This window comes from Aquarana catesbeiana, linkage group LG05 (assembly GCF_042186555.1).
Source record: "Aquarana catesbeiana isolate 2022-GZ linkage group LG05, ASM4218655v1, whole genome shotgun sequence".
NCBI classification, from domain to species: Eukaryota; Metazoa; Chordata; class Amphibia; order Anura; family Ranidae; genus Aquarana; species Aquarana catesbeiana.
Window position 1 is genome coordinate 302405253 of NC_133328.1, and position 25141 is coordinate 302430393.

Sequence of the window (25141 nt, forward strand, 5' to 3'; positions counted from 1 at the left end):
CTCTGGATATGACGCTGAGCACTTGCACTTAACTTCTTTGGTCGACCATGGTGAGGCCTGCTTTGAGTGGAACCTGTCCTGTTAAACCGCTGTATGGTCTTGGCCCCTGTGCTGCGGCTCAGTTTCAATCTTCTTGTAGCCTAGGCCATCTTTACGTAGAGCAACAATTCTTTTTTTCAGATCCTCAGAGATCTTTGCCATGAAGTGCCATGTTGAGTTATTTTGAGGGGACAGCAAATTTACACTGTTATACAAGCTGTACACTCACTACTTTACATTGTAGCAAAGTGTCATTTCCTCAGTGTTGTCACATGAAAATATATAATAAAATATTTGCAAAAATGTGAGGGGTGTACTCACTTGTGTGAGATACTTGTGTGAGATACTGTATATATATATATATATATATATATATATATATATATATATATATATATTAGGACAAACCAGATATTTATTTTCAAAATTTTACTTTCTAAACAATCCAAAGAAAGAAAGATAACAAAACATAACAAAACAAAAATATGTTTTTTGACCAGTGTTAGTTTTAAAACAACTAGGGGAGAGTTTTTAAGGCGGTGAATGTGACATTCATCAAACGTTCACTGCAGATGAATCAATCACTGTAAATAAAACATGCACCAAAAAGATACACTGAATATTGGATGGCCTGGTAGCTTACCAAAAACTAAAATAGCAGTTTTGGTTGGACTAATGTTTTAAGGTTATTGTCCCTGTGGCCATTACAATTTTAGCTGTAAAATTACCAGGTATATTTCTGTATTTAAAATGTTTGTTCTAGCTTTTGTAGAATTAGTACAATTTGCTTTAGTGAACAATACAACCAATAGATAATGATTACTGCACAAGTGTTATAAACAAGGGATAACTAATACTCACATGCAACAGCAATCCTTGTAAGATCCTTTAGAAAACTAGCTCTTAAAGAAGCTCTCCTGGTGGGGAATCACTACAATGACCAAGAAATATGATGACTCTACCCATGAGCAGCCAGTTTTCTAGCCCAATGTAATGTCATATGTGTTATATGACTTTCACCACTTCTTCTATTTGAGAAATTTTACATGTCTTTCTTCTGCTGAGCTCCATCAACTCAGTGCTCAAATGAATAAAGATTGCTGTCTCCTGTTCTAGAAGTATGGGGGACGTTGATCAACTTTCATAAACTGCGTGCAGCATTTTATGGAAACCATCTGTATTCATCTGAATAATGATGCAGAACAGCAGGAGAGAGAAGTCTTGTCCTATTGCCTGTAGGGTACCTAACCAGTAGAGAATGAATCTGCTCACCTGGTGCCCTTTTTACAGATTTAAAATATCCTAAAGCATGACCAACTTTTAAACTTTATCTGAGTCAAGATATTCCCACACACATTCAAACACAATTAAAATGACTAGATACACACATAGCACATGTCATCTAATGTTTGTATATCAGTCTGATATTTAAGGTCTCGTGCACACTGGACATTTTGTTTCTGCTGCTCCCAGGGCATTTGGCTTATTTGTTACCTGCTTCTAAACACCTATGTATGATAGCCTATGTGTCCACGCAGGAGGAGTTTAGAGGCATTCAGAGTCAGAAAAAAAAAACTCATGTCCAATGCATCCAAGAGCAGCAGAGTTTTGGCAGAAAAAATGCTTTGTGCACCTAAACATGCCTAAGCACTAGTTGCCTTTAACTCTTGAACGTTAATTCATATCCATGGCCAGAATAAATCGTTATTCTGGCCGATGAAATTAATTAACGTCCAAGCCCTTGACGTGCCTAAAAGCGTTACACGAGTTTACAAGTGTCCGTGCCTAAACGCGTTACACGAGTTTACAAGTGTCAACCATTTTTTTCTGCCAAAACTCTTAGCAAAATGTGCAGTGTACATGGGCCCTAAAGGATAACTCCACTTTCATGGGAAAAAAAACAGCAAAAATAAAATAAATAATAATAAAAAAAAATGGCAAATAAAAAAAATCATATATACAACTGTGATACATTGATACAAGTCATTGTAACTGAATGTTATTAAAAATGACCTTTCCTTTTGAATCTGCAGTGCTGTCCTTTTCTGTACAGTGCAATGCAATAGGGCTTCCTGATGACGCAATTACTATTGCGAAACACGTAGAGGCTGCTGGGAAAACACACAACGTCACTACGTCACTTCCGGCCGGGCGAAAACGAGGTCTGAACCACAAACCGGGTGAAAACGAGGCTTTCACCGCATGCCAACATAGGAAACACACGGCCACACCTTTTCATCCATTCTAACCGCTGGAATAGCTTGGTGCCCGCTCATGGGCACTACGAAATGTGAGTTCACAGTCTCTTTTTTAACCATTTTATAATAAACAGTGTAAATACACTGCGCAATGATCGCTGTCTGTTTTTTATGAGGATAGATACTATATGCCCATAGTTTATTGGGGCCAGCAAGGACAAACAACAAAAGTGGAGTGGTTATCCCTTCTTAATGAACCAAAGGCACATTTATGCCAGTATCTGGTGAGTGGCCAATCCATGTGGTGGTGGTGTTGTCACTGAAGTGGTGAAATTGTCACAAGCAATCAAGGATGAATAATTAAAGAGCACAGGAATAATATATTTACAGAGGATAGTCCACGCGGGGATTCCCTGTGTAAACTGGCACACTGCACAATATTAATAATAATTGGATATTATAATTTAAAATTAAATACACAGATATTGTATGTTTATATTGGTGTTATGTTGAAGTATATTTAGGGTTTGTGTTTATGGTCAAGAAAATGATGAGGATTTATAGTATGTGATAAAGGTTTTATTCATATCTTCCTTTTTTTGGATATTTATATGATTTATTTCACAGTTGAACAAGAGTGGTGTATTTAATGTTATGATATTGGGGTAGCGCAATCAACACTATTTTCACTGGAGGTGTTCTGTAGTGTACACAGATGGTGTACAAAACGCACCCCGGAAACTTAATTTCCTGCCTGTGATTGGCTTACTGATTTTCCCAGAAGTCTGCATTATAGTGTTGCTAAACCCACAACAGTAAAATCAGTCTGTATATGCAGTAAAGTATGCTTGTTATACACAATGTGGAACCTAAGGGATTCATCCTGCGCATTGTGTAAAAAGGCTGTTTGATCCTGTCTTCTCTGATCTTCCCCTTCTTCCACAGTCCCCAACCCATCTCCTGACAGAACAGAGCCTTAGGGAATGGGGACACTCTGCACATGCTCAGTTTGGTGTGTATTGCTAGAGCGTTTTCCTTCCTTAAGGTGCATGTGGTCAGAACAGGGCCAATCAGCACTGTCCAGACAGAGGGTCAGGGGTCATGCAGCCTCATAGGACAATCAGGGGAGAATGAAAAATCCTCCTACAAGCTTTAACCAGTGCTCAGCCACACACTGATAAAAGTCACAAGACTGCTATATACTGCTGATGAAAAAAGGTATTTAGCAGTTTATATTTAATAAAATAATTACATTTCCATATTCCGTGAACTGTGGGAGAACAGAAATAGTGAATGCAGGGTCCTGGGTTTAGCAACACTTTAAGATACAAATTCCATTTTGGGCATGCCCTACAATAAAAATGTCATTTTGGTGGGATACTCCCAAAGGAAAACCACGTCAAAACGGATGCAGACCCTGCAACTTTCCTCATTAGAGCCTTGCAAGTGCAGCAGCTGAGTGATAATTAGAAATGCATTGCAAATCACATTCACTTAGCACATGGCCACATACAAACAGCTATTTCTTCAGAAAAAACAAAAGGTAGAGATTTGCAACAAAGTTTGTTAAAATCCCTGCAATGTACATAGAAGACCCACAGGGGAATTTTTTTTCTCAACAAAAGTGAAGTTACTCTTCAAATATTATACCACAATGATAAAATTGTCTGTGCATTATGTTTATCTAAATATCCTGGATAACAATTAAAGGTAATAGGCAGCTATATAAAGCAACACTTGGCTATAATACAAAAAAAAGCCTAACTATAAAACAAAATACAGGACTTTGACGGTACCCAAAACAAGTAGAGTAAAATCTCAAAGCTTTATTTATACTGTACAAATGTTAAAACTATGTAATAGTATTAAAAGTCTGGAATAATACAAAACATGATCACATGTACATATTATACATCATATATTACTTTCTTCATCATCCCTGCCATATTTAGGTGTTGGTTGCTTGCTGTAACTTCAACGTGTTTCACTGGTCAATAGCCTGCTTCATCAGAAAGATAATTGCAGTTAAGCTCTGTTATAGATATACAGTATCTCACAAAAGTGAGAACACCCCTCACATTTTTTGTGAATATTTTATTATATCTTTTCATGTGACAACACTTTGCTACAATGTAAAGTAGTGAGTGTACAGCTTGTATATCAGTGTAAATTTGCTGTCCCCTCAAAATAACTCAACACACAGCCATTAATGTTTAAACCACTGACAACAAAACTGGGCCCAGTTAGTCATTTTCCCTCCCCAGGGTCATGTGACTCGTTAGTGTTACAAGGTTTTAGGTGTGAATGGGGAGCAGGTGTGTTAAATGTGGTGTTATCACTCTCACTCTCTCATACTGGTCACTGGAAGTCCAACATGGCACCTCATGGCAAAGATCTCTCTGAGGATCTGAAAAAGAGAATTGTTGCTCTACATAAAGATGGCCTAGGTTACAAGAAGATTGCCAAGACCCTGAAACTGAGCTGCAGCACGGTGGTCAAGACCATACAGCTGTTTAACAGAACAGGTTCCACTCAGAACTGGCCTCGCCATGGTCAACCAAAGAAGTTGAGTGCACGTGCTCAGCATCATATCCAGAGGTTGTCTTTGGCAAATAGCAGTATGAGTGTTGCCAGCATTGCTGCAGAGGTTAAAGGGGTGGGGAGTCAGCCTGTCAGTGCTCAGACCATACGCCGCACACTGCATTAAATTGGTCTGTCGTTCCAGAAGGAAGCCTCTTCTAAAGATGATGCACAAGAAAGCTCTCAAACAGTTTGCTGAAGACAAGCAGACTAAGGACATGGATTACTGGAATCATGTCCTGTGGTCTGATGAGACCAAGATAAACATATTTGGTTCAGATGGTGTCAAGTGTGTGTGGTGGCAATCAGGTGAGGAGTACAAAGACAAGCGTGTCTTGCCTACAGTCAAGCATGGTGGTGGGAGTGTCATGGACTGGGGCTGTATGAGTGCTGCTGGCACTGGGGAGCTACAGTTCATTGAAGGAATCATGAATGCCAACATGTACTGTGACATACTGAAGCAGAGCATGATCCCCTCCCTTCGGAAACTGGGCTACAGGGCAGTATTCCAACATGATAACGACCCCAAACGCACCTCCAAGACGACCACTGCCTTGCTAAAGAAGCTGAGGGTAAAGGGGATGGACTGGCCAAGCATGTCTCCAGACCTAAACCCTACTGAGCATCTGTGGGGCATCCTCAAATGGAAGGTGAAGGAGAGCAAGGTCTCTAACATCCACCAGCTCTGTGATGTCGTCATGGAAGAGGACTCCAGTGGCAACCTGTGAAGCTCTGGTGAACTCCATGCCCAAGAGGGTTAAGGCAGTGCTGGAAAATAATGGTGGCCACACAAAATATTGACACTTTGGGCCCAATTTGGACATTTTCACTTAGGGGTGTACTCACTTTTGTTGCCAGCGGTTTAGACATTAATAGCTGTGTGTTGAGTTATTTTGAGGGGACAGCAAATTTACACTGTTATACAAGCTGCACACTCACTACTTTACATTGTAGCAAAGTGTCATTTCTTCAGTGTTGTCACATGAAAATATATAATAAAATATTTATAAAAATGTGAACGGTGTGCTCACTTTTGTGAAACATGGTATAAATTATTCAAAAACGACATGAATTTGACAATACGACCAATACGACTGGTGAAGTAAAGGTGGTCATGTGGATGATTACTCCACATGACCACCTTTACCTCACCAGTTCCTGTGGGCAGGCTATATGACAGATCTATGTGGATGGAGATTTGATGTGGACTAATCTTATGCATGAGCTGGCTAATTCTGAGCAAGTACATTTAAAAGCGAAACATCCATGTTGAACCATTGGTCCATTCCAAGGGTAGATACTGTATATACTCCAGATAAGCTTGATCCATTTCTTCTAGGAGGTGCAGATGTTGGTCATATTGTCTAAATCATGTAGATTTTGAAAAATTTAAATAATAAAAATGTGAGGGGTGTTCTTACTTTTGTGAGATACTGTATATCTACAACAGAGCTTGACTGTAATTATCTTCCTGATGAAGCGGTCTATTGACCCCTGAAACGTGTTGACGTCACAGCGAGCAACCCATCACCTAAATATAGCCCGGATGATCAGGAAAGAAATTTATGATATATAATGTTTACATGTGATCATGTTTTGTATTATTCCAGACTTTTAATACTGTTACATTGTTTTAATATTTGTATAAATACAACTTTGAGACATTTACTCCACTTGTTTTGGGTACTATCAAAGTCCTGAGTTTTCTAGTTAGACTTTTTTTTTGTATATATTTCCGTATAGGATGTGGTACCAGACACGAATAGTGTCTAAAATATTGAAGGTTCCCATTTGGGATTCCTTCCTCCCACCCATTTAACCTTGGCTATAATACTTTAAAGTGTAACTTTCTCTTTACTGAAATGAGGAGATTGATGGTACAGATAGCATTAAAAACCTTACAGAGGTTCTATCCCTTTTCTCTTTAAACTTCTCTACTGAACTGATTTTCATATCATGTCCAATTACAGGACAGGAGAGCAGGGACAATCTATCCAAAAGGGACACAGACAGTCAGAATAGTCGGCATTCCATTTCAATATTGGTAAAACAGAAATGTTCCTTTAACAGAGCCACATATAGTAAAAACCCAACAAGGGTTCTACTGCTTCCCTCATCAATCCAAAACTAACACACAACACATTTAATTAAACATTAAATTTGCGTCATTAAAAAGAGAGTCTAACATTTATTAAAGCAGCCTTTTAATTTTGTAATGGTGTCCAAATAAACATAAGTATGCTGATCAACAGTTTCAAGTTTTATTTTACATTAAATTTAACACTTATCTAAATGTAACAAAAGTGTTGTGAGATCCATTATATGTCAGAGCTAAGGAAGAAATTTCTTCCCAAATTATTATATATTACATTTGTATTAAAAAAGAAGTTTTTTTTTTCCTCAAGGGTCCAACGTGGCACGGGAGCAATTGGTATTTTGTGTGGTGTCTTTTTGGTGCCCAAATACATTTTTTTTTCTTTTTCCTCATTGTCAGTTGTGTATAAAATACAGATAGTCACAGACACAATCAACTAAAAAATAAATAAAAGATATACAAAACAGTTACAGTTATTGACACCACAGAACAATGTACCAACTGCATTCCTCAGCCCTGGATGAACAGGCCAAATAGCTTATAAATATTAGGATTAGAAACCATAGAACATATTCAACATGTTACAACTACTCACAGAATACAATTCACATATCATGCGATAGCCAGTGTTAAAAAAAAAAAGTAAAGTAAAAGCATAACTAAGCTCTATAAAACATTAAAATACCTATTCAACACAGTGTATTCTACGAAGTTTGGTTAAAAAAAAGAGTGTAAACATTGTTACCTTTAGCTCATGCCTTGGGTGTTTATTACATTTTTGATGTTACTTTCATATCTTCAACCTCAAAAAGGCCTGAGCCTGTGTTCCATAGGAGCAACCAATTGTGGGGATACAGTGAACATTGCATCCACCATTTTGTTAGTTTCAACTAGGCAGATTCATAATACGGTCTATGTCATACTGGTAAGCAAACTGCATTTTCAGAACCAGACTTCAAATGAAATGCCTGGCCAAAACAGTTTGGTAGCTAAAGTTATTTTTTACAAACTGTATGAACATCAAAAAAATTATAAACATTGAACTGCCCTCAGTAAACTAACCTTTCCAAATTGTGTGGCTGGACCCCAACGATCTCACAATTGGGACACTTGAAGAGTCAAATTACTAATTTACAACCATGCGAAAGCAAATACACAGAAATGGAGGACTGCATTTTCAAGAAAAGAAATATAAAAAAAACCAAAAAAAAAACAAAAGCTATATCAGTCCATTGCTGCCAGCGCTGATGCTTTGCAAATACAACAGACAAACAACAAGGCTAAACTATAAAATGTCAAAAAATAAGGCCTCTGAAATAAATATTTCCATTCTTTAAAAAAAGATATAATAAAAATGTACATCACATGGTCAATGTAAGTATAAAAAATAAAGAAGAAAAAAACACTGAGGCTACACCATCCGGGATGAAGCATCTGACGTGAAGTGACCAAGGTTTTGCTTCTGTCGACGTCCTCTGTTATTTTTCGGACATTTCCTGCAAGTAAATGGTACACTTTAATTTTGCAAACACATACTCTTGTACTGGCAAATATAAGTTAGCAGCCCCACAAAGTAGAGGCTTTAATACACAGCCATTCATTGAACCTACTTTGTTTTGGTCTCCTATTACAAGCATTTAAAAACATTTTGGTTTTGGATACAGTGGGATAGGGTTAAAAACCCCCTTTTTGGTTTTTACCCAGGGTTCCATTGGAGACATTTTTACCCTAATTCCTGTTCTGCTTACAGCAGTTTTACCAGCCAGGATGGGTTTGAAAATCTACAACAGGGACATTGACAACAATAAAAATATCCTATCGCTTCTTCCCTTTCCTCTATTCCTTTTTTTTTGTCTGTGTTGCTGTTGGAGCGTTCCCCTCACTTCCTGTCTGGTAAAATATAGTCAGCAAGACAGGAATGGAGGATAAAACTCTTTAACGGATAAAAGTATAAAAAAGGTTCTTGTCTCATTCTAAAACAAAAGAAAAAAAGGTTTGGCTGTACATACACTTTAAAGTTTTTCATGTCACCCAAATTAACCTGTTTGACAGGACAACGCTAATAACTGTGTGGAATTATAGGTATATGTTAAGGTATTTCGGTCCACAGAAGATCCCACAGTGCTGTAAATTAAGAATGCTTTCAGAAACAAAAGTGTTTATAGTTTATTTTTATCAGTTGACAAAATGGAAAGTTAATGAACAGAAAACAAATCCAAAACAAATTCATATTTGGTGTGACCACCCTTTACCTTCAAAACAGCATCAATTCTTTTGGGTACACTTGCACAGTTTTTGAAGGAACTCAGCAGGTAGGTTGTTCCAAACATCTTGGATAACTAACCACAAATCTTCTGTGGATGTAGCCTGCCTCAAATCCTTCTGTCTCTTCATGTAATCCCAGACAAACTTGATGTTGAGATCTGCGCTCTGTTTGAGCCAAACCATCACTTCCAAGACTCCTTGTTCTTCTTTATGCTTAAGATAGTTCTTAATGGCATTGGCTACATGTTTGGGGTCATTGTCCTGATTTAGAATAAACTTGGGGGCAATCATAAACCTCCCTAATGGTATAGAATGATGGATAATTATCTGCCTGTATTTCTCAGCATTAAGGACACCATTGATCCTGACCAAACATCCAACTTTATTGGCAGAAATTCAGCTCCAAACCTGCAAGGAACATCCACTATGCTTCACTGCTGCCTGCAGACACTCATTATTGTACCTCCCTTTGGTGAACAAACTACCTCCTGCTACAGCTAAATATTTCAAAGCTTGACTCATCAGTCCAGAGCACCTGCTGCCATTTTTCTGCACACCAGTTCCTATGGTTTCATGCTTAGTTTAGTCACTTTAGCCTTATTTCCACATCAAAGGTATCGCTTTTTGGCTGTAATTTTTCCATGAAGACTTCTCAGGACAATAGATGAGTGTACCGGGTTTCCACTAGTTTCCACAAGTTCTGTGCTGATGGCACTGCTGGACATCTTCCGATGTCAAAGGGAAGCAAGCATGATGTGTCTTTTATCTGCTGCATTAAGTTTTCTTGGCTGACTGTTGCATCTATGGTCCTCAACGTTTCGCATTTCTTGTGCTTCTCCAATAGAGCTTGAATATGACATCTTGAAACCCCAGTCTGCTTTGACGTCTTTGCTTGGGAGACACCTTGCTGATGCAGTATAACTAGCTTGTGTCTTGTTGCTGTGCTCAATCTTACCATTATGTATGACCTGTGACATTAAACTGTCTTCCACAACCTTACCTTAGTAGCAGAGTTTGGCTGTTTGGCTATTCCTCATCCAGTTTTGGATAGAGTGGAGATGGAGTAGAACACCTGTCAGTTTCTATTGCTGTCTCTGCCCCTTTTAGGGAGATTCATCCTCTCTATTTGACCTGTTTACCATTATCATTGAAAGTGAAAGGTAAAAGAAAATCCCAAATTCTGGGTTGTCTTTAGAAAGTAATAGAGGGGAAATATTCCAATGGGAACACTAGTTCTGGTGACCTGGGGTCTCCAAGACATTCCCTTAAATTTGCAGGGAATTCCACTCATCTCCTGTTTGGCTATGGGACAGGAAGAGAAGGAAAATATCCGCAATGGGACATACAGTGGGGCAAAAAAGTATTTAGTCAGCCACCAATTGTGCAAGTTCTCCCACTTAAAAAGATGAGAGAGGCCTGTAATTGTCATTATAGGTACACCTCAACTATGAGAGACAAAATGTGGAAACAAATCCAGACAATCACATTGTCTGATTTTTGAACAAATTTATTTGCAAATTATGGTGGAAAATAAGTATTTGGTCACCTACAAACAAGCAAGATTTCTGGCTCTCATAGACCTGTATCTTCTTCTTTAAGAGGCTCCTCTGTCCTCCACTCATTACCTGTATTAATGGCACCTGTTTGAACTTGTTATCAGTATAAAAGACAGCTTGGTGTGAAGAAATCAACTGTGGGAGCAATAATTAGAAAATGGAAGACATACAAGATCACTGATAATCTCCCTCGATCTGGGGCTCCACGCAAGATCTCACCCCGTGGGGTCAAAACGATCACAAGAACAATGAGCAAAAATCCCAGAACCACACGGGGGACCTAGTGAATGACCTGCAGAGAGCTGGGACCAACGTAACAAAGGCTACCATCAGTAACACACTACGCCGCCAGGGACTCAGACCCTGCAGTGCCAGACGTGTCCCCCTGCTTAAGCCAGTACATGTCCGGGCCCGTCTGAGGTTTGTTAGAGAGCATCTGGATGATCCAGAAGAGGATTGGGAGAATGTCATATGGTCAGATGAAACCAAAGTAGAACTGTTTGGTAGAAACACAACTCGTCGTGTTTGGAGGAGAGAGAATGCTGAGTTGCAACCAAAGAACACCATACCTGTGAAGCAGGGGGGTGGCAACATCATGCTTTGGGGCTGTTTCTCTGCAAAGGGAACAGGACGACTAATCCGTGTACATGTAAGAATGAATGGGGCCATGTATCATGAGATTTTGAGTGCAAACCTCCTCCCATCAGCAAGGGCATTGAAGATGAAACGTGACTGGGTCTTTCAGCATGACAATGAATCCAAACACACTGCCCGGGCAACGAAGGAGTGGCTTCGTAAGAAGGATTTCAAGGTCCTGGAGTGGCCTAGCCAGTCTCCAGATCTCAACCCCATAAAAAACCTTTGGAGGGAGTTGAAAGTCCATGTTGCCCAGCGACAGCCCCAAAACATCACTGCTCTAGAGGAGATCTGCATGGAGGAATGGGACAACATACCAGCAACAGTGTGTGACAACCTTGTGAAGACTTACAGAAAACGTTTGACCTCTGTCATTGCCAACAAAGGATATTTAACAAAGTATTGAGATGAACTTTTGATATTGACAAAATACTTATTTTCCACCAATAAATTCCAAATCAGATAATGTGATTGTCTGGATTTGTTTCCACATTTTGTCTCTCATAGTTGAGGTATACCTATGATGACAATTACAGGCCTCTCTCAACTTTTTAAGTGGGAGAACTTGCACAATTGGTGGCTGACTAAATACTTTTTTGCCCCACTGTAGATGGCAAAACAAAAAAAATCTGACAGGAGTTATAACCCTCCCTTACTCTATCCAAAATGAAAAAAAAGTTTTGCATATAGTTCTACTTTAAGCCTCCAACACATGTTTCTGTTTTAGCTAATCACTGTGTTTCAACCTTCATATGAAATTAATGATCATTACTGTAATCCTACAAAATCTCTGACTTTGTGCAAGTGTACAAGGTGTGCAAGTGTAAGAACTGATGCTGGTTTAAAACTAAAGGGTAGTCACACCAAACATTGCTTTGATTCTGTTTACTCACTTTGCATTTTGTAAATTGATAAAAATAAACAATTAAAATATATGTTTTTGAAAGCATTCTTACTTTACAGCATTTCTTCACACCTGCCTAAAACTTTTGCACAGTACTGTACAGTATTTATTTACCATGATATTGTATTTATGTTCACCGCTGCTATTAGGTCCTTGCTAGTAACAATGGTCTTGATAATCAAATGCCCGACAAAAGAACCATTTGTGTTCTCCAAAACAACCAATACGTTTTTCTCTCTTGAACTACAGAGAACAAAAATACATTAGAGAAAAATGTTGGCTGTCATGTAGAACACAGAATTCTTTCATACAAATTTTCTATCAGGGGGTCCATAATGCAATAGAATAGCAGATGCAATAGCTCAGTCATAATGACCAGTCTGAGGTTTATTTTTAGTAGTTTAACCCCTTGTGACCAGAATTTTTAAGCTTAAATGCCCAGACTAAGTTTAGCAGAGTCAGTTAACTTGACAATATTTCTGACTATTTTTTCTGTTTGACAGCGGGTTTGAGAACTAGGAACACACACAGTTGCATGTTTCAAATTCTCTGCTGTGAGGTTAATTAGCATTCTCATGGCATTGGGGATATTACATTTTGACCTATAAACTTGTATTGCAGCCGCAAACGGGTTAATCTAGACAAATTCAATTAGCATTGCAAAGGGAAATTATGCTTGTGCACAGCTAATTAGTAAATGTTTCTTCCCTGCTTGCCACACAGAAGGCATAACCCAAAAACATTAAGATGTATTCCAGGTTTCTTTTTACCCTGCTGTTTAAGATACGACTCAAATAGCCATATTGCTTCTTCCTGATACTGGCGTGTAACAAACTTCTCTGACAGTAGAAAATGCTGATTAGTTAAAGCAAACTGGAAATTTAAAGTATTAAGGTAATATGTGGAGACACATGCAGACACCTCAAGTACATTTTCCAAAGAACCTTGAAGCTGCTGGAATTCTAATATGCAAACTCAAAGTTTAGTTCCTAAAGTCTAGCTTAGGTCTGCTACCTGTGACTCCTTGCAGGTTGATAAGGCACGTTTTTAGGGTGGGCCAAGATTGACAGCAAAGATTTATTAATTCCCAGTGTGCTCTAAAAATGTCACCTGATAGGGCAGGGAACTTTATGTGTTTGAATTTGTTTCCAGCTACCAGTTTACAATTTTCAATACACACTCCATAACTAATAGGGTGTTGGTAAGAGGCAGCAAGGGTGTCCTAAGGACTGCTTTAATGTAAGGTCACATAAGTCAGTGAAATGAATACATAATAATATAAATAATAGAAAAGCACTGTGTTTATACTTTCTGCTGAACTGCATTAGGTCAATACAGAAATAAAAAAGGATAGCTTGATAAACTGTCAGTTGGAGCCTAGTACTGTGTCTACATGTAATGAATCCAAATTAGGCAAACCTCTTTTCCGCTTTAGATCTATGGTAAGTTTAAGCTAGGTGATGAGTAATATATCCACATGAGTAATCTCTAAAGGCTGCATGTCAGCTATGGAGCAGATTTTGAACAGTGTATGATTTTAGCTACTGAAATGGCTAACGTATGTGTACAAGCTTACACATGTTGCTGAGCAGTTAATCTCTGGGAACAGCTGCTTTAAACTACCCTCTGCTCATTTGCTATGATGCATCCTGTGTTTTCTTCTTTGCCATGTATATTTGAATAATATACACATCTTGTGTGAATTTACTAACCCAAATGGAATTTGTATACAAACATAAAATGATTTTAGCATAGCCAAAGAGCAAGTATACAAAATATTTTTAGCTATAGATGGGACCCAAATACTTCACAACTATGCAATCTTCTTTTTGCAGCACCAATCACAAATTTGGAGGTCTCAGAATGTTATGCATCTTGTGTTAGCTGCTTGGCTATGTACAGATGACTGAGTGATTATTATAGCCTAAGAAAAAATATATAATTTTTATATTTTTAGCCACTTGACAACTGGGCACTTAAACCCCCTTCCTAACCAGACCAATTTTCAGCTTTCAGCGCTCTCACACTTTGAATGACAATTATTCATTTATGCAACACTGTACCCATATGAAATGTTTGTCCTTTTTTTCACACAAATAGAGCTTTCTTTTGGTGGCATTTAATCACCGCTGGGTTTTTTATTTTTTGCGCTATAAATGAAAAAAGGCCGAAAATTCTGTAAAAAAAATACATTTTTCTTTGTTTCTGTTATACAATTTTACAAATTAAGAATTTTTCTTCATAAATTTTGGCCAAATTTTACACTGCTACTTATCTTTGGTAAAAATAATCCAAATCAGTGTATATTATTTGGTCTGTGTGAAAGTTATAGGGTCCAGAAGCAATGGTGCCAATCACTGAAAATTGATCACACCTGAAGTACCGACGGCCTATTTCATTTCTTGAGACCCTAACAAGCCAGGACAGTACAAATACCCCCAAAATGACCCCTTTTTGGAAAGTAGACATTCCAAGGTATTTAGAAAGAGGCATGGTGAGTTTTTTAAGATGTAATTTTTTCCCACAATTCTTTGCAAAATCAAGATTTTTTTTTATTTTTTCTCACAAAAGTGTCATATTATCAGGTTATTTCTCACACACAGCATATGCATACCACAAGTTACACCCCAAAATACATTCTACTAATCCTCCTGAGTATGGTGATACCACATGTGTGATACTTTTATACAGCGTGGCCACATACAGAGGCCCAACATGCAGGCATTCTAGGAGCATAAAGCACATCTAATTTCTTGACTACTTCTTACTCTTTTGAAGGTCCTGGAGCACCAGGACAATGGAAAGGCCCAAAAAATTACCCCATTTTGGAAAGAAAACAACCCAATGTATAATCTATGTCATTTTTTTTTTAGTTTTTGGAAAATGTGTAAAGAAAATGAAAACGCATTTTTTTTTTTTTTTTTACACGAAGTTGTCCATTTATACAATATTTCTAACACATAGCATGTACATTCCAAAAATTAAACCCCAAAATAGATTCTCCTACTCCTCCTGAGTACGGCAATACCACATGTGTGAGACTTTTACACAGCCTGGCCACAAAGAGAGGCCCAAAATGCAGGGGGCACCATCAGGCATTCTAGGGGCATAAATGTCAAATCTAATTTGACTACCTATTACACTTTAGGACACTGTAGTGGCATGGATGTGAACTGATGTGGCATGGATAAGCCGTGGATAGGGATGGCTAAGCATGGTTGAGCCATAAATGTAGATGGCTGGGTATGGCTGAGTATGGATGGGATGGCTGGGTATGGCTGGGTGAGTATGGATGGATGGATGAGTATTGCTGAGTATAGCTGAGTATAGGTGGCCGAGCATGGATGGGTGGATGAGTATTGCTGAGGATGGATGAGTATTGCTGAGTATGGATGGATGTATTGCTGAGCATGGATGAGTATTGCTGAGCATGGATGAGTATTGCTGAGTATGGATGGATGCATGGATGGATGGATGAGTATTGCTGAGTATGGATGGATGGATGGATGAGTATTGCTAACCATGGATGGATGGATGAGTATTGCTGAGCATGGATGGATGGATGAGTATTGCTGAGCATAGATGGATGAGTATTGCTGAGCATGGATGAGTATTGCTGAGCATGGATGGATGGATGAGTATTGCTGAGCATAGGTGGATGAGTATTTCTGAGCATGGATGAGGATAGATGGGATGGATGAGTATTTCTGAGCATGGATGGGAGGGATGCATGGATGGATGAGTATTTCTAAGCATGGATGGGATGGATGGATGAGTACTTCTGAGCATGGATGAGTATGAATGGGATGGATGAGTACTTCTGAGCATGGATGGAAGGGATGCATGGATGGATGAGTATTTCTGAGCATGGATGGGATGGATGGATAAGTGCTGGAATGGGTACAGAGCAGCGATGTGGGCACTACACATCCAGCCCACAGCGCTGCAGCACTTGATCTATCCCCTCTCCCCTCACACTGTACCAATAGGTACGGGGAGGGGAGAGAGGAACCAGACGTGACACCGGTTTGTTTAGAAGTGATCGCTCCATCATTTGATCTTGTTGTAAACGGATGCTGTCAGCGGGCATTTACCGTGATCCGGAGGACCCGGCGATCAGGGATATTCCCGGGGGTGCGCGGGAGCAAGATTCTAGGAGGATGTCTATGGACGCCCTCCCAGAATAAGCCGACCGCGCTGCAGCTGTCTTTCGGCTATGGCCCAGTGAGCATTTGGTTAAATATATAGGACCCAAAGGGGTTGATTTAATAAAGGCAAGTGCAAGTGCAGTTGCTCCAAAGCTTAGTAAATGAGGTAAAGCTTCACTTTGCAAAGAATACCCAATCACGTGCAAGGGAAATAAAAATTAAAAAAACAGCATTTTTGCTTGCATATGATTGGATGATGGACATCAGCAGAGCTTCTGCTCATTTACTAAGCTCTGGAGCAACTGCTCTTGCAGAGTGTAACTACACTTTGCAAAGTGCAAAGTTTATTTGCCATAAACTGGACTGGTTTCCCCAAGGGTTTTTTTAGCAGCTGAGTATTTCAAAGTATTTTTGGTTTTTAATAAAATCTTTATTGAACAAAATCAAATTAAAAAAATGGAAATAGAGGTAAAATGTGAGTTCTGGCTACAGATATATACAAACATGTTTCATTGCATCTGTCAAATTTCACATAATACAGTTGTCAGAAATTGTTGCATTACAAAAATGTCCACATGAATACCCTGGGGTGTTCTGCATTAGCACTGCATTTAGTCCTATTATGCATTATGCATTCTAGCCATCAGGTAAGAAATCTTGATATGCATATTTCAGAAAAACTGAAAAATATATTTTTCACAACATACCTTGTTATGCACATGACAATAGCAACTATAATGGCAATCTGCACAGCTCCAATGATGGCTGCTATAAGAACATGAGTGAGCTTTTGTCTGCTTGGAACCACGTACAGAATGTTGAAATCTGTCTTATCACAGTACTGGCCCGTGTATCCTGAGTCACACCTGTGAAAGAGGAAAACATGGTAATGGCTACATATAAATAAACAAAGATTACTTAATTTATTCTGGAAAGGTAATAGTGCAAAAAGCACAAAGATACTTAAATCATCAAAGATCCATATGCAGCCCCAGAATATACTTCTTTGTTATAAATCATCAAGGGCTGAACATTTCTGAAGACCACATGAGGTCAACAACTTGCAAGTGTCCTCACTAAAAAGCCCTTTACTTTTATGACCTCCATATATGGTTTCACTCGATGAAAATGGTGCTAGACATGAAGCCCATAGCAATCACAAAAGAAAGTATATTGTTTTTAACATATGTTTGTTATTGCAATGTACTTGTGTTTTTTTTTGGATTTGTATGGATTATGATGCTCACAGGACACCTTTGCTCTTTCTATCATATTATGAAAATGATATGTAACCTACTCTTAGTCAGTAAATGCATGGAACATATTGTATAACATCTGTTTTATTGGCTGTTTTATATTTTTTATTCTGAATACACTGTGTAGAATTTCTATATAAAGAAACCCTAAAGAGGTTGTAAACCCTCATGTTTTTTCACCTTAATGCATCCTTTGCATTAAGGTGAAAAAACACCTGGCAGTCACAGGCCCCCCAGGCCCCCCCCCCCCGTTTTACTTTCCTGAGCCCCTTCATCCCCTCCGCGGGAACGCATTGTCCTTCTCTCCACGGGGTCCCAGCTCATGATTGGATAGATTGATAGCAGCACAGCCATTGGCTCCCGCTGCTGTCAATCAAATGCAATGACGCGGGCGCCAGGGGGTAGGGCTGAGTCCGGCATTCGTGTCTGTGGGCGCAAATGCTGGACTCGGGGGCATGCCTGCAAGGTAACCCCCTCAGGAGAGCACTTCCCCTAGGGGGTTATCTGATGCAGGGAGGAGCTGCAAGAGCCACTGGGGGACCCCAGAAGAGGATGTTTGGGGCCACTCTGTGCAAAACGAGCTGCACAGTGGAGGTAAGTATGATATGTTTGTTATTTTAAAAAAAATAAAAAACGATCCTTTACAATCACTTTGATCCTAATATTAATATGATAATATATAAAGTGTAATGCATTATTAATTCATTATTAATGATTATTCATAAAGATGAAGAAAAGATACTCTTTGTGAGACTGGGATCAGAAGGCACTGGAATTATTTCCCATCAAGTACTACAAGTTTAGTACTAGGCTCCGTTCACACCTTACTAATGTGTTGGAACACACTCACTTTTTTGTGCATTTTCACATGTTGTGTTTAGGGCAGACTATTCGTTTTAATGCCCAAATATAGTAGGAAACACCTGTAGTAATTCCCCGAGGTGGTGAGCAGTCGGTTCAATGGCTTGTAGTGTCCTCCTAGCACCAGAGCCATGGCTATGATTAAGGCTACACGCCAAAACACATAAGCCCTGTATTATTTTGTACCACACCTGGATTAATAAATATATTAATTGCGGAAGATCAAGCTGCCGGCTTTCTCTCCTCTACATATTAGTTTTAATGGACTGTCCTACTTGCGAGAAACCTGCAAAAAGAAGTGCCTGACCAATTTTAAAATTTGTGCTGCACCACAATGCATGGTATTATACGTTCTGACAAACGTTAGCAAAATGTATGAGGGTGCCCATAAGAATTAACTGCACTGCCACACGTCTGCAAAAAGGTAACACATTTCTATGCATTGCAGCAAAGCATTCAGTTTTGTGCTGATTGTGTATGTTTCTGCAATGCACAGGTGTGAATGAAGCCTTAGTCCAAAATTGTCGGGTGCTACAGTGTAACCATTTTTGTCAAATAATTTTATACTTGATGATGAGAAAGTATAACCATACAGGTTATGGGGAGAAGGGACAAAAGCAATTAAAAAGTTTTCAAACCGAACCAGTGCAAAGCACAGTAAAGCCTTCTTAGAACAACGGTATTTACATTATAAATTCCATCACATATCCCCCCCCCCAAAAAAGAGAATTATTCTCATTTCAGACATAGGCAGGGTCATGCATATCAGTGATTTATCAGAAGACAATTTATTCGTATTTTCTTTTCTTTTTTACATGTAAAACAAAAAAACAGTGATTTTCTTTTTTAACCCATCAGCCAGACATACCTCCAGAACCACCAGTGTATAGTGCAAATATAGCCTAATATTATAGAGCCATTTATTCCAAATTGCATACAGCTGTGTAAGTGTTTTGACCATCATAAGTGCAGTGCATGGAAACCATGGTTTCTATGAAATAGGGCTTGAGACCCAACAAGACAGTATAAATATGCATGTTGTAGTAAGAAGGGAGTAAAAGAATCAAAAAGCCCCCAACCAAGTCTGTGCACAGCACAGTAAAGCCTTCGTAGGACTCAAGGTATTCACAGGTTTCATTCAATGACATATGCCAAAAATAAGTTAATTTTTCTTAATTTCAGGACAGTGGGCGGATAATGATACTTGATGATAATAAGAGTGCTAGGCAAGTAAGAAAGCTAAGTAAAATCTGGGTTGAATGTCCGAATGCACCCAGTTTGAAAAAACTCTTGGAAAATAAGTCACAAAGTCATGCTTTCTTATACTGTATCTGAGAATACCTGGTGGCAATTAATTACTATGAAAGTTCCAAGTTTCGGGCATAAGTCTTGGCCATGCCAAGTGATGGTGTCATGGTACCACCACTGATACAGAAATAAAACAAATAATTGAGACAGACATGTACAGTGGGTATAGAAAAGAACCCTTCAAAATAATCACATTGCAGCTTTATAACATCCAAGTGAAATATAGAACATCAACATGTCAGAAAAAAAAAAATCAAAAATAGAATCACCGAGTTGGAAAAAGGATCGCCCCCTTGTGTCAGTATTTTGTTAAACCTCCTTTTGTTTTAATTACAGCCTTGAGTCTGTAGAGATATGTCTCTACTAACTTTTCAAATCGAGACTTTGAAATATTCCACAGATTTTCAATGGGGTTTAGGTCTGAGCTCTGACTAGGCCATGCAAAGACTTTCACGCTTTTCTCGTTCAACCACTGTGTGGTCATTTTGCTGTGTGCTTTGGGTCATTGTCATGTTGGAAGGTAAACTCTCTTCCCCTTGACAACTTTCTGGCAGAGGGTAGAAGATTTTCCTCAAGAATTTGATGATATTTTGCCCCATCCATTTTCTCTTCTATCCTGACAAGTGCTCCAGTCCCTGCTGCAGATAAACACTCCCATAACAGGATATTACCACCTCCGTGATTTACTGCTGTACTGTACTGGTGTTATTTGGATGGTGAGCTGTATTGGATTTCCGCCAGACATATCATTTGGCCAAATCATTTAAATTTAGCCTCATCGGACCACAACGCCTCTTTCCATGTGGCCTCAGAATCTTCCAGGTGCGTTTTGACAAAGCTCAGTTGTGACTGCATGTGGTCTTTCTTGAGGAGTGGCTTTTTTCTTGCACCCCCCCCCCATACAAGCCACATTTGTGGAGAATTTGTGATATTGTTGTCACAAGCACACACAATGACCAGTCTTTGTCATAAATTCCTGCAACCTCTTCAGAGTTGCTGTAGGCCTCTTGATAGCCTCTCTGTCCAGTCTCCTCTAGACTCTTTCATGCGGTTTGGAGTGATGTCCTGATACAGAGAGGGTCTATGTTTGGTTATATTACCAAATACCTTCCACTTCTTAACCTCCTTGGCGGTAATCCCGAGTGTGGCTCAGGGTGAATTTTCAGTACCAAAAGCAGTAACCCCGAGCCACACTGGGGATTGCATTGCAGGATCCAGGCAAAGTTACTTACCTTGTCCCCAGGGTTCTTCGATGTCTCCCCGCTGTGCGTGCGTGCGAGCTGTCTCCTCTGCTCGATCTATCACAGTATGGGGACAGAGCCCGGCACCAAATTCAAAAAGTGAAAAACACATTACACATACAGTACACTATAATCTTACAGATTACATTACTGTATCAAATTATTTCACATCACTTTTGTCCCTAATGCTTTGTCCAGTGCCCTGCATGCAGTTTTATATTACATATACTGTTCTTTCTGCCTGGAAACTTGAGAATGTCCATAGCAACCAAAAAGTGTCCCTTTACTTTAAAAGCAGTTTTAGACCAGCTAGAAAACAGGGATAATAAATTTGAATCACTTGCAGAATTGAGAAAAAGTGATTCGTGGGGAAATTCATCAACAAACACTGAAAGTAATGACAGCTATAATTCTGCAACTGAGCAAATTTCAGTGTTTTTTAATTTGATTACATTATTGAATACATGTTATTGTTATTATATTATTATTTGTTATAATTATTTATAGTTATTTATTATATTATAATGAATGATTTTGTGTTTCAAACTTTATCATACTCGGGATGTCTACTAGACTCTTGTTTGGACAGATTTAAGTGAGTTATTCCTAAGAATTAAAGGCCTACAATATAAAATGCCAATTTTATATGCAAAACAATGTACCGCTTTCAGCATCATACCGCCAGGGAGGTTAATAATAGACTTCACTGTGCTTTTAGGCATTGATAAAGCCTTTGAATTTTTTTTGTATCCATCTCCTGACTTGTGCCTGCGCACAACTTTATCCTGCAGATTTTATGGCCTTGCCACCCATACAGTAGTTGATTGTTTGCTTCAGTTGCACTCCCAAGGACTGAAATGCTCCAGGAAACCTCTTTTAATGCTGAGCTAATCAAAATGACCACAGCTGATCACAGTTGAAAGTCAAATGGCTTTGTGTGCCATTGAGAAGGTGATTAGCCACACCTTATTTTTTAGGAGGGGGTGATTCCTTTTCCAACTCAGTGATTCTGTTTTTGAATTTTGGTATTTTTTTCTGACATGTTGGTGTTATATCTTTCACTTAGATGTTATAAGTTGCACTGTTTAATACAGCTAGATAAAACAAAAACTGTGTCTGTCTTCATTTCAGGGGGTGATTCTTTTCTATACCCACTGTGTATATATATATATATATATATATATATATTTCTATACCCACTTTATATAATATAACACCTGCTCCTATTCAGTCCATACATAGTCAGACCAGCAGAACTTCAGTTCAGATATAGGCTTATTTCCACCCTCCACAATATTCAAATTAAGAAATAGGAAAGGCCTTGTTCTCATGGTATGATTTGATCCATACCCCATGCAGGGCCGTGTTTTGCCAGCACAGGGATGCACAGTGCATGCATGCATCCCCGTGAAGGCAGTTCCATTATTGTCTATTGGGTCGTTTGTGTTACCCTGCCAAGAACACAGATCCAATCGCCCTGTGGAAACAGCGCTTTATGAGCATTAGGACAAGCAAGTGGGTAATTTAATCCACAAATGCCTATTCCAGATGTAAATATTAGTTTTTTTATTTGGTTTGTCGGTGTTTAAATACACTGTATTTCTAAAGTATACTATAAATATCAGATTTCTCAAGAAACAAAGGCAAGAAATCTCAAATAATTTAAAATCTACATGACACCACATTAAATTTAAATCTTTCCTAATATGTGCTGCTAAGTCTCTGCAACACTGTCAGTAACAACTGTACATATGTCAATGCTTCCCTGACCCAACCTGACCCCGTCTATGCTAGTCATTAAGCCTGTTGTGTGGTAACTTGAATTGCTGATTAACGGCAAGACATCTGAATCCATTTGTGTTTCTCCCTGTTCCTAAGATCCTCAATATGCTACTGTGATTATGAAACAATAACATGGCTCTATATATAGTACAGTGCATAGTGTGCCTGAGATATAAGTAGCTAGACATCTGTACATCTTTGCCTAAGAGTACACGTAAACATTAATATTCTAGTTATATAGTCAGGAAAGTAAATTTAGTGGGATTTTGTGGGTGCCAGGCAAATAATATTCTAGTAATTGGTTTCTAAAACATCTGTTAAAGAGGAATTCCAGGTATGGCTATTTTATACAAAGTTACATTAGTCCACCTTGGGCCAATGTAGCTATGCATATACAGTACCATACCTGCCCTGGAAGCTAGAAATCACTGAAGTAGACACAGCTATTCCAGTGATGTCTACTTGCTTCCAGGTCCCATGCTGAGCTGCTGGCTTGGTGCATTCTGAATACAGGAGGTTGGCCGCTCAGCACAGGCCCACTCAGAGAACGCTTAGCATTTCTGAATGCATGCAAAGTGTTCTCTGATTGAACGAGGTGGAGAGGTGGGGCGGTGATGTCAGGTATCATGTATACAAAGTTACATTGGTCCAAGCTAGACCAATGTAACTATGTAAAATTATACCATACATGGAATTCATCTACTTTCTTAGTTTTAGAGTGTAGAGGGATTAGAACATCTGTGTAACCATTAGGGAGTTTCACCCTCTCTATTTGCCCTGGTGACCTTTATCACCAAAAGTGAAAGAAAATTCCATATTTTTTTTTTTTTTTAATTCTTTATGTGAAGAGGGACAGACATTCCCCAAAATGTGTCACTATCATACATATCAAACACACATAATAAAAATGCCATTGTAGAATGGGTCTCACCCCACAGTCCCTGGATATAATATGAAGTTGGGAACCCTGAGGATAGCCACTTGCTGACTTGCTGACTAGTCACATACCTGGTAAGTCACTGGACTTCAAGTGGTTATATTGGGACGATGGTATTATCCCGATACCAGTTTTTAGATCTGATAGTCGGCTCTCTTGTAAAAGCAATTCTAACAACTAACTAGCCACTGGATTGTTTTAGCAAGCAGTGGGAAGGGACCCCCCCCCCCCCCCCCACACACACACACTGCCTTCTGCAGCTTTACCGGGATCTCCTGTCCCACCAGGAGTACCGATGGACCGGAATTGGCTTTGTCTGACTCTGTGATGTGGCGATGACCTGACATCATTTCCGGTTTACCCGGATGTAAACAGTGCAATTTTCAAAAGCATTCAATTATACCAATCTTGGTGTCATCATATGCTTTTAAGGGCAGAGAAGGGATCTGGGATCTTATAGACCTCAGATCTCTCCATAAAGGGTACCTGTCGTGTGCCAATTGTAGTCACAAGTGATGTTTACATTCCCTGTGACAGCAATAAAAGTGAAAACATTTCTTTTAAAAGTGATAGCGTAAAAAAAGTGCCCCTGTCCTCCCGTGCTCTCACCCAAAGGCAAAAGCACGTGTCAATCCCACATGCACGCAAACATCGATCGTCCCACACATGTGAGTTATCAACAAGAACATTAGATCATGGGCAGTAATTATAGCAACAAATGCCCTGTGTAAATCTAAAAAGAGTGGGTGGTGGGGGAAGAGGGGGAACCATAAGAAGGCACAGCCTAAAGGAGGACAGGATGTGGCAGGTTGTGGAGGTCTTAATGTGGTATTGCTAATTCTTAGTTTTTTCTTAGTTTTCTTTTTAAGCTTTCTTTCTTCTATATTTATCTGGTGATCTGCCACTAAGTCTGTTGTTTTTCAGAACAGCAAGCTCTCCAGCAGAACGTATCAGTTACAGGGATGAAACAAACCCATGAACACTAGCAGGGGTGCTTACAATGATTAGCTTTTATTTATGTAAAACCTTTATCCCAAAAGGAAAAATAAAATGGTTGCTGTATCTGCTTATAAAGTATTATCTGGAGTTTGGCTTCAATTTGTGTCATTTCTGCTAGTATACCCAGCAATCCCCTCCCCTCAGACTGACAGCAGTGCTGTCCAAATTTGGCCCCTATGCTCATTCATCCAGAGTGGGGGCACTGTAATACAGGAAGTGTGTTACTGGTCAGATCACCAGGGGAAAACAGAGGGAAAAAGCCCAAGAAAAGAAAACTGATGCATCCACCACTAATGATTGCTAAGCTGCAATACATTACATTTTTGGCTTTGGGTT

The 25141-nt window shown here is 39.1% G+C and overlaps 1 protein-coding gene across 1 annotated transcript in view; it reads right to left on the reverse strand.

Annotated features, from left to right (window-relative positions):
- Nucleotides 1-7004: 7004 nt before the first annotated feature.
- TMEFF1 (transmembrane protein with EGF like and two follistatin like domains 1) overlaps nucleotides 7005-25141 on the reverse strand; it is a 294551-nt gene continuing 276414 nt past the window's right edge. The window contains exons 9-10 of the mRNA XM_073630825.1: nucleotides 17129-17287; nucleotides 7005-8408 (exon numbers count right to left, since the gene is read on the reverse strand). Coding sequence (XP_073486926.1) covers nucleotides 8324-8408; nucleotides 17129-17287 — 244 coding nt within the window. The 3' untranslated portion in view covers nucleotides 7005-8323. The remainder of the gene's footprint in view (nucleotides 8409-17128; nucleotides 17288-25141) is intronic.